At 47.1% G+C, this 13,822-nt stretch overlaps 5 protein-coding genes; 4 read left to right on the top strand and 1 right to left on the bottom strand.

Annotated features, from left to right (window-relative positions):
• Positions 1-355: 355 nt before the first annotated feature.
• On the top strand, positions 356-1,898 carry GSTUM_00006378001 (uncharacterized protein; the record flags this gene model as incomplete). XM_002838555.2 has 6 exons in its annotated part: positions 356-416; positions 457-497; positions 564-629; positions 699-794; positions 858-1,512; positions 1,566-1,898. The coding sequence occupies 6 exons, from the start codon at positions 356-358 to the stop codon at positions 1,772-1,774; spliced, it is 1,128 nt and encodes a 375-aa protein (XP_002838601.1). The 3' UTR covers positions 1,775-1,898.
• Positions 1,899-2,046: 148 nt separating this feature from the next.
• On the bottom strand, positions 2,047-2,974 carry GSTUM_00006377001 (uncharacterized protein; the record flags this gene model as incomplete). Its single annotated transcript, XM_002838554.1, has 5 exons — positions 2,047-2,116; positions 2,169-2,279; positions 2,323-2,547; positions 2,615-2,738; positions 2,809-2,974. The coding sequence occupies 5 exons, from the start codon at positions 2,972-2,974 to the stop codon at positions 2,047-2,049; spliced, it is 696 nt and encodes a 231-aa protein (XP_002838600.1).
• A 279-nt stretch (positions 2,975-3,253) lies between these two features.
• On the top strand, positions 3,254-4,737 carry GSTUM_00006376001 (uncharacterized protein). XM_002838553.2 has 2 exons: positions 3,254-3,656; positions 3,739-4,737. Exons 1-2 carry the CDS (start codon positions 3,523-3,525, stop codon positions 4,487-4,489), a joined length of 885 nt encoding a protein of 294 aa, XP_002838599.1. The 5' UTR covers positions 3,254-3,522; the 3' UTR covers positions 4,490-4,737.
• Positions 4,738-8,147: 3,410 nt separating this feature from the next.
• Positions 8,148-10,886, top strand: GSTUM_00006375001 (uncharacterized protein; the record flags this gene model as incomplete). XM_002838552.2 has 8 exons in its annotated part: positions 8,148-8,286; positions 8,341-8,992; positions 9,158-9,233; positions 9,308-9,381; positions 9,430-9,765; positions 9,806-9,952; positions 10,071-10,164; positions 10,221-10,886. Exons 2-8 carry the CDS (start codon positions 8,628-8,630, stop codon positions 10,884-10,886), a joined length of 1,758 nt encoding a protein of 585 aa, XP_002838598.1. The 5' UTR covers positions 8,148-8,286; positions 8,341-8,627.
• Positions 10,887-13,353: 2,467 nt separating this feature from the next.
• GSTUM_00006374001 (uncharacterized protein) overlaps positions 13,354-13,822 on the top strand; it is a gene marked incomplete at its 3' end in the record, with an annotated part of 631 nt that continues 162 nt past the window's right edge. The window contains exon 1 of the mRNA XM_002838551.2: positions 13,354-13,822. This exon is cut by the window's right edge and continues 162 nt beyond it. Coding sequence (XP_002838597.1) covers positions 13,547-13,822 — 276 coding nt within the window. The 5' untranslated portion in view covers positions 13,354-13,546.

Below are 13,822 nucleotides of genomic sequence, written 5' to 3'. Positions count from 1 at the left end.
AAGCTGTGAAAGAGGAATTTGTGACTTCTTTGATGGTGGCATGAGGGAAGCTTGGTATATCTTCTTAATCAATTTACTTTACATCTACATGTTATAAGATATAACGTTGCCATCTCTTGTCGATCTTTACTGAGTTTTTCTTTAGCGTGCCTGTCGCGAATTTTACTGTCTCAGACCGCCCAAGGGATAACTCACCCCTCTCTTCTGAGGACTTAGGTCAGTACCCCGCTATACCATAAAAATCTAACGTTTTAAAACAATATCCTTCACGAAACCGAACTCCAAGAGTATTGCTCCGCAAATCCTTGAAAAAATTTCCTTCACCAAACCAAACTTCAAGAGCATTACTCCGCAAATGGCTAACACTTACAAAATCGTGGTTTTCGAAGGTCTGTTTCTGATGTTCGGGTTCAGAGGTTGGAGAGGGGGGGGGTTAGCTAATTGGAATACCTGCAGGTGACCATTGCGGTCCGGAGGTTTCTAAGGAGGCTATTAAGGTTTGACTTCTGGGGGCGGGATGGAATGAAATATAGAGTGAAGGCTTATTGTTGCATCACGTATAGATCCTCAAAGTCGTTGAGCAACATTCTAAGGCCAAGTTTGATTTTCAAAACCATCTTCTTGGTGGTGTAAGTTCTCCTGGACTTTTCTACAATCCTGAGGATTGATCGATTGAGCATGGCTAAGGGATATACCAGGCCTCGATCGATGCAACCGGAGAGCCTCTTACTGACCAAGCTCTTGATGCGGCTAAAGCAGCCGATGCAGTTCTTCTAGGAGCAGTCGGTGGACCGGTACGTTTATTTTTTCTCTCTCTCGTCCTGACATCCGGGGCCGAGTTTACTGACGGAGCTCAGAAATGGGGAACCGGTAAAGTGCGCCCAGAGCAAGGCCTCCTCAAACTCCGCAAGGAAATGCAAGCATTTGGAAACCTCCGACCCTGCAACTTCGCCGCAGAGGCCCTTGTCAAACTCTCACCGCTGAAGGAAGAAGTCTGCCGTGGCGTCGACTTCAACATCATCCGTGAGCTCACTGGGGGGATCTACTTCGGTGACAGGAAGGAAGACGAGGGTGATGGAATAGCCTACGACACCGAGCCTTACTCTCGTCCCGAGATTGAGCGTATTGTCCGTTTGGCGGCACACCTGGCCTTAAAGGCCGACCCTCCGTTGCCAATCACCTCGTTGGACAAAGCGAATGTTCTGGCTACCAGTAGGCTCTGGAGAAAGACCGTCGATGAGGTCCTTGGCGGGGAGTACCCGCAGATTAAGTACCAACACCAGTTGATCGATTCGGCGGCCATGATGATGGTTAAAAACCCCCGTTCTCTGAACGGAATCATTGTTACCAGCAATCTTTTCGGAGATATCATCAGCGACGAGGCGAGTGTGATTCCCGGTAGTTTGGGGCTCTTGCCAAGCGCTAGTTTGTCCGGTATCCCTGATGGGAAGACAAAGGTGAACGGGATTTACGAGCCTATTCACGGGTCTGCTCCTGACATTTCCGGAAAGGGTGAGTCCTCTGATATCATGGGATGCTGTGATTAGTTGCTAACAGCCGTATAGGAATTGTTAACCCTGTGGCTGCTATCCTTTCCTGCGCAATGATGCTGCGTTATTCTTTGAACATGCCTAGCGAAGCCCTAGCCGTTGAGGAAGCCGTTCGCATAGTTCTTGATGATGGTTTTGGGACTAGTGATATCGGTGGAACGTCTACGACCTCCGAGCTCGGTGAAAGGATTGCAGGAGCCTTAGACGCTCTCCTGAGTAAATAGAAAACCGGGAAAGCGCGAAAGCCCAAATTAAATCCTAAAATTATCGACTATGGCTCCTCAAATCCGAGCTACCGGTATATTCATGTTCATAAAAGCTTGAATTCGAGATTCCGTCACTCATTAATACTCTATTGTTTTTTGGGGAAGAAAAGGAGTTTTTATAAGTGAATTGAAAAGTGAATTGCTACAGTAACCATTGTATCCCGTACGCCCAGAAGAAAAAAGCCAGCCCTTTAGATAAAGATATCTGCAGTAGACATTGTCCAGACAAACTAACGCAACTCTAGTTCCGCAAACACCTTCTTAGAGGTAAAAGGCACTTCATCAGGGTTGAAGCTCGACCTATGCGCAATTAGCTTCGTGCACTACTCCAATATCTCCGGGATAGACATACGGCTCATCAGAGAAAATCTGCAACCCACGAACATGCGTATCTTTACCATTCTGATGATTCGCATGGATGCATACCTGTATGAGGAATGTCCTCAAGCGACCGCTTTTTAAACTGTTAGCACACAGCACAAGAGCTCGTTGAAATCGATACTTACTCCTCATGCACCCCGTCAAGGGGGACATTAATCCACCCACTAGGTTGCTCGAAATTCATAGTTGTAACCTCCTGCAAATCGTGGTACCCCGTCCCTGAGAGAATAGACATGCGGGTAGGGGTGTAGGATTCGTCGTTTTCAAAGTCGAGGTACATCCTAATCTTCCTGACGAAGACCCGTTTCGCGAAGTGAATGTTAATAGTGTGCGGTTGCGGTCCATCAGATCTATCACGAAAAAAAGAAAATCAGTTAGAAATGCACGAGAAAATGGTGAACTGTAAGGGTAACAAACTGCCAGAACAAATTCGTATTCTCATCCCGCAACTGCTCGACTCCGTTGCCAGGCTTCGCAGAGGAGACAGTCCAACAGGCAAGATTGCCAATTTCCTTTAGACCTTCGATTGACGATTCCGGCACTGTTCTCATCATGTTTAGTTAACGGTAGTGCAGGGTTTGTCAAAAACTTGATGGTAGGAAGTGTCGTACTTGCGCTCTCAAGTGTTGGTTCCTGGTCGTCGTCCAAGTTCTCGTAATCGTCCCCTTCACCCTGGGAAATGGTCTCTTCAATTGACTCGTTTTCCGAGACAACCGGCGACGGCGACGGCGACGGTTCCCGGACGGGTTGTTGGCGGGTTCTTGATCGTGGTGGCATTGTTGACTTAACTTGGTTTACCCAGCTTGTCAAGGAGACGAGAGATGTGAAATCTATTACAGGATTGGGAAGACGCGTTGTGGGGCAACTAGGACCCCGCTGATCACGTGCTGATCACGTGTTTTCATAAAACCTCACTCGAAATTCCCTCTTTGTTGAAGGCACACGTGATCTGCAATACATAGTAGTGGCGAATGCTGCAGTGGGGAAAACATGCCTAATAAGATCTCTTGATCGCTCTTTTTTTTTTTTCCTCTTTCTTCTAAATTCTTCCTTCCTCCTGATTACAGAACGAAGTCGGGGCCCAGCAGTTGGAATGGCCTCTTCGGCCGAGTCGGTTCCTGCTGATGGGATGCTCTCATTTGAAATGCCATGCCTGCAGCCTTACGCAAGCGACTGGCTGACTGACTGAATGAGGCTGCTAGCACTTTCCAGGCGGACATACTGGCTCTCCATCAACACCCGCCACGAAAAACTCCTAAGCTCCTTTCGGGCGAAAGCTACAATACAGTATTTAATCGCCATCATCGGCAGCACAAGCAAGCAGCATGTCAGGGAAAACAAACGAGATGCCGGCAAAAACTCAAGGGCTTGGAGAGGTGGAGGCTATTGGAAAGCACTGCGACCTTCCGGAATGTCATTTGTTGGACTTTCTACCCTTTAAATGTGAGTCTTGCGGCGGGTATGTTTTTTCTCTTCCTCCCCCTCTCTATCATTGCTAGCATCCCTTCCATCTAGAATACTGACGAAGAGGGATGGAGTAGAACATATTGCCTCGACCACCGCACCGAAACTGCCCACAAATGCGCCCATGAAGGCCGCTGGGCTGCCACACGTCGTGAGAAGGACTTCTCTTCCTCCATCGCCCCAACAAGACCCAAAATCCGCAGCCTTTTGCAGACTGACTGCGCCCATCCGAAATGCAAAACGATAATCAACACCCCCCGCGACCCAGCCGTGAACTGCACGACCTGCCGAAAGCAATACTGTCTCTCCCACCGTTTGCAAGACCAGCATGACTGCGACAAAGTCAAGCCCCCGCCCCCCACCGTAGCTACAGCCAATGAGAAGGCAAAGTCCGCATTGTCCCGCTTTAAAGCCTGGACTTCTTCCAAATCCGATAAAGTCATACAATCAACCCGGCCGGGAGCCTCGCAGATCGCAGAACTGAATAAACTCAAGCGTGCAGCTAAGGGCGATGACAAAGTCCCTGTTGGAAAGCGTGTGTATGTGTATGTCGAAGCTGAAGCTAGAACGACCACATCAAAGTTACCTAGGGGGGAATTCTACTACTCAAGTGAATGGACCGTAGGCAGGGTGTTGGACAAGGCGGCACAGAGCCTGCAGGTCGCGAATTTGAATAATAAGGCTGATGACGATGAGAAGAAGTTGAGGGTCTTTCACGTCGAGGGTGGGAGAGTGTTGAGTTTCGGCGAGAAGATTGGGGATGCTGTAGGGAATGGGAATACCATTGTTCTGTTGAGGGGGTTGCAGATGCCTGAATTGATGGAGTAGTTCGGATATTGCCTGATATCACGATTGTGTGCACTGGGTGTTTGTACTGTCCGCGTTGGGGGTCCTGTCGCTGCTGATACCTGTTTGCCTGTTTGCGTGTGCGTGCCTGTGCTTGTGGTCTTGTAATATAGAGGCTTTGATTTCCTTACCTCTCGATCTCTGTGGAGTACCTATAAGCGTTATTTGTGGGACATCATGTGGGGATGACCTTTTTTGTCTGATATGAATGCTATCACGATTTGCAACTATTCCTGGAGGTTTTTTGGAGTCGTTTCTGTTGTTTTCAGTATTACCAGTATATCGTGTGTAACTCGACAAAATGTTGCTGATATCATACTTGGCGGTATTATGCACCAGACTTCTCTCATCCAAAGGCTGCTCTACCGGATGCTAGCAGTAGCTCATTATTGAAAACTCACTAAGCCTACAGTACAATACCGTACTCCTAGTCGCTATGGAGCCGCAGTAGAACTTCGGAAGCTCAGCCCATCCATCCCCCCTCCCCAAAGGAGAAACGGTGAAACAGTCCAAGAAACGATCCTCTACACCACTTCGAGAGTTGCATTTATCATGCTAATATCACAAATACTCATTATGAAGGGCTGGATGGCGCAACGGTAGCGCGTCTGACTCCAGATCAGAAGGTTGCGTGTTCAAATCACGTTCCGGTCATTCCTTTTTTTTAACAATTCCTCTTCTCACTTGAGCCTACTATTCTGCCGGTATTCTCCTGTCATCTCCGGGATTGTGGTTTCTCGCAAAAGTTTATCTATCGGTTTTTAGAGTTGGAACTTACGAAGGCTGATTCACTGTGATGGGTTTGGCCGGCCTACCGGTATGAGCTCCCTGTGTGCGTTTCTATAATCTCAAGCGTTACTATATCAGTATCACAACTTTCTTATCTCTATTCATAACCCGCGCTAGTAACCGGCCAGGAAAAAGTGTCCGAGGTCGAGCTTAGGAGGCAATGGAGAACGGAAGTGCATTTGGAGTGGTGATTGACAGAGGGTAGAGAGCACTATTGCTTGCTTCCGCACGAGTAATGGGCGTCTATGTAAGTACACCGACCGTCACTCTAAACATATCTGCATGCATGATAGTGAGTAGAGCAGTACGGCGGATAGCCAGACTAACTAGTGCTTTCTATCACATCGAGGCAACACCCCCTACGAGGATAATAGCCTAAGTTAAGTACAGTAGCAAAGCCTTTTTTTACACGCCTCTAAATTCTGTAGCTGTATTGATTACTTTTTACCACTCGAGTTGAGGTTTATGGTAATTTGGTAGGCCCCACCTGCTCCGAGTGCTGGCCCTCTGATATGGCGCTCTGTGGAAGATACAGTTAGACCCCCTCCACCGAGACTATGCCTCGTGTCTGCTCACTTGTACGATAGAAGGCTTGATTCCCATATATATGCCATGTCAACGATTGGGAGTTGGATGGGAATTGAGCTTTGTGGGTGTGCTCTGCGACGGGGTTGGGTTTCTTGTTTGGGTTTTTTTTTCAAGATGAAGTTTGTGAAAGACCTAATAGAAGATCAATGAGCTGGTATGATATGAACTGCAGTCTGTTTGTGACGTCCTGTTTCTCCCTCCCATTCTCCCCTTCCCTTCACGGGTGCGTAGGCCTAGTTGTAGCTTACGGTTAAAGTTCGCTAGATAGCAGTGTGTGATTTCTTTGGGAGGTACTGTACTGCACGTCCTCAACTTAGTCTGCTACAGCAGTCAAGCCGAAGGGAGAAGATGGTATAATAGCCTATGATAGATAATAAGAAGATTTCAATGCTATTGGAGGTGGGTGGGCATTTATTACATAGTATTTTGCAGAATTGAGTATGTCGGCCGCAGCTCGCCCCAGTAAAGAAGCGTCGAAGTGCATTGCACTCCTTCACATATGTCACCGACATCCCTCTCGCTCGGAGAATTGTTCCCATCTAATAGTTTAAGCACCATCGCTGAACGTTCCCCCCCTTCACACCTCTTACTATCACCCTTCCCTCCGTTCTGATACACTACAACTTTCTACATGGGCATATGTCATACGCAGCCTATGTATATTCTCCAAATTTGACAGGGGTGATATAACTACTGGAAACTTAGCGCTGTAAGAGCTTCCGAGTGCTAAGGTGTGGGGCTGGTTATTGACCGCTTGTGGCTATCTAACCCAGCATAGCAAGCATCCCGGGGGGGAATATTGGGCCCCGTTTGGCACGCCCGGATTTGGTCTTAATGTCCGGATCTTGGTCCAAGTCTGGACTTTTGCTCCAGCAGCATTTGGTTTGTCTCGGACTAGGACTAGATTTCCTTTTGTGGACTATTATAGTTCAGAATTCCCTACCTGGCACTTTGTGCTTAGACTAACCCTGAAGGAAAAAACTTTTCATAAACCCATGATACTATCAGGGCATTTTTCCTCCCTCTCGGCCTTACATATCTGGTATGATACACGAAGGACTAACGATTAACGAAAGTCTGAACCCAGGCGTGCTTGGTAGGCCCAGGGTCCAAAGTCTAGATCCTCAAGTTTTCGAGCATTGCCTTTTTTAAGTCCGGACTTAAAGTCCAATCCTAGTCTAGTCCGGGCGTGCCAAGTGGGTGCTTAGGGATTCGCAGGCAAGTCTCATTGAGAGAGGTGTAGTGTGTTATGATATCATAGTTCTTGACAAACGAAATTATGGGGTGGTAGGCCGGGCTCGGTTTTCACGATGGTTTGTGGAGGGAGAATAGTAGCTATACCCTCGGGGCGGTTTCCATTGGAATACGATTCGAGAGTGGTAAGGCTCGGTATTTTTGAGGATAGTGAGATATCATGAAGGCACCCAACGTTGTTATGCTAAAGTTGCCGGGCGAAGGGGCTCCGATATGATATAGGTCGTCTTGATAATATTACTGGCTTGTCTTGGCTTTAATCTTGGGATCTGGTCTAGCGATGAATTGGTAGAAAAGGCGGCTTGGTGATAGCTCGGCGGTAGGAATGCTTTAGTCTAATACTCTACGAGTACTTTCCGGTAACCGGTCAGAGTTCAATGAAGTCCTGAGGGTTGGAAAAATATTATTGTAAAATTCACCAAAATCCCAACTTCAATATCTCCCAAACGTGACAAACAAGACTCCACCCGCCTACCAGTGAAGCCGACATGATTCACCACACCTGCCGGTATCGTGACACGCCCCAAGGAAGCCCAAGTATAGTTTATATATCTCCATCCTGGTACTTAGCAACAGCTCAGCAACTCTCCACTCACTCGTCACCCACTCTTCTCACGCACCCTCGCGGATAATAGTTTCTCCTATAAATTTTATCTACGGTACCCCTTACACCAAGCAATTAGGTTGCAGACGTACAAAATAAGGCACGGTATTACAAAAAGGGCTTCAATTCGTCTCTTTCCCTCTGCGGTACTAACCTCCACTTTACCACACTGATAAACTACACTTTCGCTAGCCCCTCCCCGCTAACCCGCTTACCACTCCATTTCTCCAATACCCGAGTACTAGTACTAGTACATGTCCCGTAACACCAGAAGGGGCGCAGAAGGTGTAACACAGTAACAAAAAAAAAAGATTCACTGAGAAAAAAATCCACCGGCGCAGGGGCCGAGAAAGACAGTTCTTAAACCCCGGAACAATCCCTTCCAGAGAAAACCCGAGTGCGAAAAGCGATTTGAGTTTTCTCGGACGAACGAAGCAACGCCGGCCGAGCCGCTGGTTGGACAGAACAAGGAGCAGTTGCTCGCTGGAACGTGGGCGGCGGTGAGGAGAGGCTGGAGGGTAGGAGTGTTGGCGGAAAACCTACGGTAGCAATCCAACCAGAACAAAGGGTCCAGCAATTTTCTAACCAAGGAAGGAAGTGTACTTACTTGTATGTAAGTGGAACGGGAAAGGGAAGGAAGGGCGCGGTGGGGGTTTGGTTGGAAATAAAGGAGAAAAGAATTGCCCTTTTCTCAAGAGGGCCGTGGTTCTTGCGTTGTCCACCACACAACGATTCGATAACGATACGCTGTTTTTTTTTTCTGCTGGGATCGTTTTACGGCAGGAAACGCAGACAGACGGACAGACAAAGACCGTGAGGGAGAAAGGAGTTAAGGAGAGGAGAGAAGCCTTTTTCCACACAGAGACGCGCAAAATTATAGGGAGAATGATCAGGCCGGCAACTCACAGAACGAGGTTTTTGATTCTGGCGTTTATCGTGATTATTTACTTCAACTACGTCATCTCGCCAGAATTCGGGAATGGTGGCTCCAGCTTTGAACTAAACCACCCTGGATCATCATCAAGACTCGGTATATTCGGCGGCGGTAGAAATGGAGGGAGAGGGAAGGGGGGTGGCCGATATGGGAACCCCATACAATTCGATTTCAAAGGCAGTGGTAGAGCTGCTGGGGATAGCAAGCGGGCCGGTGAGATCAAGGAGGCCATGAGCAGGACCTTTTGGAAGTATAGGCTTGGAGCTTGGGGTAGCGATGAAATCATGCCGATTAGTGGGAATGGGAAAACTACGAGGTGGGGGGGCTTTCTTTCTTTTTTCCCCCCACGTTCTCTTTCTTGAAGCTGTTGGTGCTTGTCCTGTCGTCGCGTTCGTGCCTCAGCTAAGCCGGAGTTTTCTCCCTTCCTTCTCCCTCATTTCCCCTTCTCCTTTGAAGCTCAAGTTAATGTTGGTTTCTGTAGGAATGGATGGGCAGCGACTATTGTGGATACCTTGACGACGACCGCTATGATGGGCCTTGAGGAGGAGTTTAAGCTTGTGAGTGATAGCCCAGGGCAAAGTGATAATGTGTGATGCTGATTTTCGGGTGGTATTTTTTTTATAATATATAGGAATTAAATTTCACACTCGGAATCGATTTTAGTAGGGCTGCAGACCTTGTTGATCCCTTTGAGACGACTATCCGGTAGGCTCTCCTAGTTTCTTCTACTAGCTTTATACTGATACCTGATAGCTATCTCGGAGCTATGATTTCCACTGTGGAGCTCATTGACAACGGCGTTGTCCACAGAGGACTTGTGTCTGAGCAGGAAAGGAATGCCCTGGTAGCTAAAGCTATGGAGCTAGCTGACAAACTGGCACCCGGTTTCGATTCTCCATCTGGCATGATATGGCCCAGAATCAACTTCAGTACAGATAAAGGTTGCAGAGAAGATGGAAGAGAAGTGGGATTGCATGATCATCCTACAATCTCCCCCGCCCGAGCTGGAACAAATTGGCTAGAGAATAGAATTCTTAGCAAGCTCACTGGAAATGATATATATGGGAAGAATGCGACACGTGCTTGGAAGTATACTTTGATCCCCCGTTTTCTTTGAGGCTTGATTCAGCTTATTAACCCTGTCTGTTTTTTTCTCTTTTTTTTTAGGAAGCTTGTCTGGAACGAGTGAGTTTGAAGCCGAGCTCGAGATTTTGCCTTTTTCTAACGATTCGGGATATAGGTACAAAGAGGATTGGCCGGGTCTTGCTCAGTATGTGTTCCAGGGCTTTGTGCTTCTGATAGATAACTAGACAGATTTCTGACAAATACTTTTAGGTCTCCGTTTGATATAATAACCGGCAAATCGATTGACAAAGATAGAAGTTGGGATGCAGGGCACGATTCGTAAGGCAACTTCCGAATGTCTTAGGTGTTGATATTCTCGGCTGTTTACTGATGCCGACCGGTGTCAATGATAGATACTACGAAGTTGGTAACCTGTTCCATTGGCGGCTATGAAATAGGAGCTAACTTTTCGTCGATAGTATCTCATCAAGGCACAGATATTAGCGCCCAAGGACCGGCATGCAAATGTGTATGGCGAGAGGTGGGTGAAAGCTGTTGAGTCCACGATTCAACACCTCGCCCAATGGTCGACACCGGGAAAGGGTCGTCAAAGAGGAAAGTTGTTCCTCGCTCAGTGGAAGAATGGTCTTTTAACCAGCGAGATGGGCCACCTCACATGCTTTGCCGGTGGGAACTTCATTTTGGGAGGGAAATATCTCGGTAGAAAAGACTTTGTACAATTCGGTCTGGACATCGTCGACGGATGCCACGAGACCTATGTCAGCACAATTACACGCATTGGGCCTGAAACTTTCGCCTGGACACCGGTAGATAAGAGGATCGCCCCTGTACTCCATCCCGAGCATGAAGGGCAGCGGGAACAAAAAAATAATGCAGGATTTTGGGTCACGAACGCTAGGTATCTGCTGCGTCCCGAAACCGTGGAGTCATATTTCTACGCATACAGAGCGACAGGCAACCAGATGTACCAAGAATGGGCGTGGGATGCATACAAGTATGTCATTCCTATTTGTTGTGTGATGGTTGGAGGGCGATCTACTTTTGAGCGCCCGATTGACTTCCTGCTTCTTTCTTTCTTCCCACTTGTATATTGTTCCCGGTCCCCATATGGTGCAGTATATTGATTCACGATACTCTTCAATGTAGGGCTTACATGAAGACAACCAAAGTGGAGTTCGGTTATGCTTCGATTAAGGATGTCACTTTGCCTGAAGGGGGTGGTCTGACTGATGAAGCAGAGAGTTTCTGGGGAGGTACGTCTATCATTTCCCTTCCCCTCCCCGATCTTCCTTCCTTCCAGGTGCCCTCCCTGGATTTTCCCTTCAAGACCCTTTCTTTTTTACATGTGGTCTAGCCTGGTAAATCTCTGCTCTTCTTTTTTTTTTTTTTTCCTAACTTCACTGCCGGTGTGGTTTAAATCACTCTCTCACTCATCCTCAACCTCTTACTCTTGCGAGAATTTGATTTTCGTCTGCACATGACCGCTTCCCTATGCTGATTATCGCCTCACTTGTCCCCGGGGCTCTGGGATTGGATGTTCGGTGCTTCCAGCCGAGACATTGAAGTAAGCTACAATCTATTATCCCCACCTTTTTTCTTCCTCCCTCTCCACGAAAAATATGCTCGCTTGGGTTTATTTTTTTTATTTTCCACGCCATACCCCTTCCCGCCGTTCTACACCCACCCACACGTACTCTACTCGTACACAGCCTTTTCCGCAGGGGCCGGAAAGAACAAGGGGGCTGTCTTTTTTTCTCCCTTCTTCCAGGCATCTCCGCCCTTCAGCCGCAAAACATCACGTTCAGAAGGGAAGAGGAGAAAGAAGCAAGGAGACAGGCAGAAGGAAAAAGAAAAATGACAAGGCTAATTTTCTTGGACGCGATTGCGCGCATACACCCACATGCATTAGATATCTCTATTTGACGTTCACTAGTGAAGACGTTGGGAGCCTGGACGAATGGGTTTTCAGCACCGGTAAGCGCCTATTTTCTTATGTTAGGTGCTTTTTTACTCCCTTTTCTTTTCTTCCCACAAACGAACAAAACGATTACTTTTTGATCTTCCGGTTTCCCCTGCCTTGCCTTGTCTGTCCTGCCCTGTCTGCTGTTGGTGGAAAGTGTTTACTCTGACACTTTTCACTTAACTCCAATATCACACACACAACACTGCGGCAATACACTCCAACAACCCCCTTTCAACCTCCGGAATGTAATCATTTTATTACATTACTTTGGAACCTTCTATCTGTTCCTTTTTTTCTTTTTCTTAGCACCCGACCCATCCATCCATCTTGCCTTTTGTTCGTTCGCCTCCACTTGTTTCGTTCATCCCTCACGCCTTACCTCACATCTTCCTTCCCCCTCCCCCCGGCAGTTCTGTGTAGCGAAAAGCGAGAACGGGGATAATTGCTTTTTTTCTTCTTCCCCCTTCTCTCCCTTACTCACTCAGCTCCATGGGTTGGTTTTCGATATTATCATATTGCGGTTTGCGAAAACCTTCACCAAGAAATCGGGCTTGAGAAAAAAAACCGCACGTCTTAAATCCTCTCTCAAACGGACTCGAACGCCAACCCGCTAGTTTCTCGCCAAAATCAGGTCTGAGGCAGCCCTGATAGTCCAAAGGTTACTCAAAGGAGGCTCTTGTCTTATTTCCGGCACGTTTCGAGGTATCCCGAGATGCGATTTTTTCTCAAGCCCAGTTTCTTTATGATTTTCGTAAATCGCGATATATCGATCATGAGGTATCATTTACCTTACCTCACCCTTACTCGTACAGTACCATCCATCCATCCCACCATCAATTCCAAATAAGCCATGGCTCACTAGCCCCTCCCCATGTTTCGCACCGACGCCTCATCTCCCTTCCCGCTCTCCCCCTCTTTCCCTGCTATCTTTTTCCCCTTCCTTCCTTACAAACATACATTCATATATCATACATATACACATACATAATCGAATTCGGGAAGAGGGGGGTGGTTGAACGATACCTATTCTTGTTTTTAATTATTTGTTTTGCCTTTTTTCCCACTTTTTTTTTCCTTTTTCCTTTTTTTTCTTTTCTCTCCTTCTATGGTGTCGCTTTTCTGTTCTGCAGAATAGAAGGAGGAAGGAAGAAACTAAACCCCTGACGCGTGATAGAAGCACATCCGTTCCGAATAATGCGGTGATTGATGGAGAAGGGGGGAGGGTTGGTTGGTCGCTGGTTGCCGTATGATACCACACAAGATGGTACAAGAACCGACTATGACCAACTAACCCCACTATGACGAGGGGAGGGGTACCGTAGCTCAGGTAAGTAATTAAGGAACCAATATCAGAGCTTTATGCTACGGTGCTGCAGGGTGCGGTATCGACAGATGGTGGTACGGGGAGGGGGTATCCTTTTGTTTCTTGTTTTATCGTTTTTCCTTTTTACTTTTCTGTTCTCCCGGTTTTAAGAATGAAAAGTTTGGTACGAAGCGAAAGAAAGAATGGGGGAATGAGTGAGCGGGTGAATGATATGTGGGGACAGCATCATGTCATCTCATAATTATCACGTCGAAAAAGACAAGGAAAAAAAAAAAAAAAACTAAGATGGACCCACTGAATTCAATCATTTCCAATATATTGTAATTTTCAAAACATATGATATCAAAACCCATTCACCTCCCGGCACCACAGTACCGTACGATATTTTTCCTTTTTCTTTTTTTTCCTTTTCCTTTTTCCTTTTCTTTCCTTTTTTCCCCCTCCTTTCCCCCCCCATGATACGGTAGTTGCGGGCCTCCACCGCCTCAGTTTCAAAAATGATGTATTATGCTCCCACCGGTACCTTACAATATTCGTTCAATACCATAAATGAGGCCTTTTTCACAATCACCACGTTTTCTCCTTTCCTTCCTTTTCCAAGCCCATGTCCATACCCCTGCGCTGACCGGAGTGTTATTTTTTGTTTTTTTATTTACACTTTTGACTCTGCGTTTAGCAGGGGGGGGTATTGTACGGTACTCGAGCTCAAGTATGGGTACTGGTGCTGTTGGATTTTTTATCTTAATTGGCGGCGGAGCGAAGTTACATGGGAG

This window comes from Tuber melanosporum (genome assembly GCF_000151645.1).
Source record: "Tuber melanosporum whole genome shotgun sequence assembly, scaffold_26, strain Mel28".
In the NCBI taxonomy this organism is placed as follows: Eukaryota; Fungi; Ascomycota; class Pezizomycetes; order Pezizales; family Tuberaceae; genus Tuber; species Tuber melanosporum.
The sequence above is the reverse complement of the archived record's forward strand: the minus strand, read 5'-3'. Positions and strand labels throughout refer to the sequence as shown.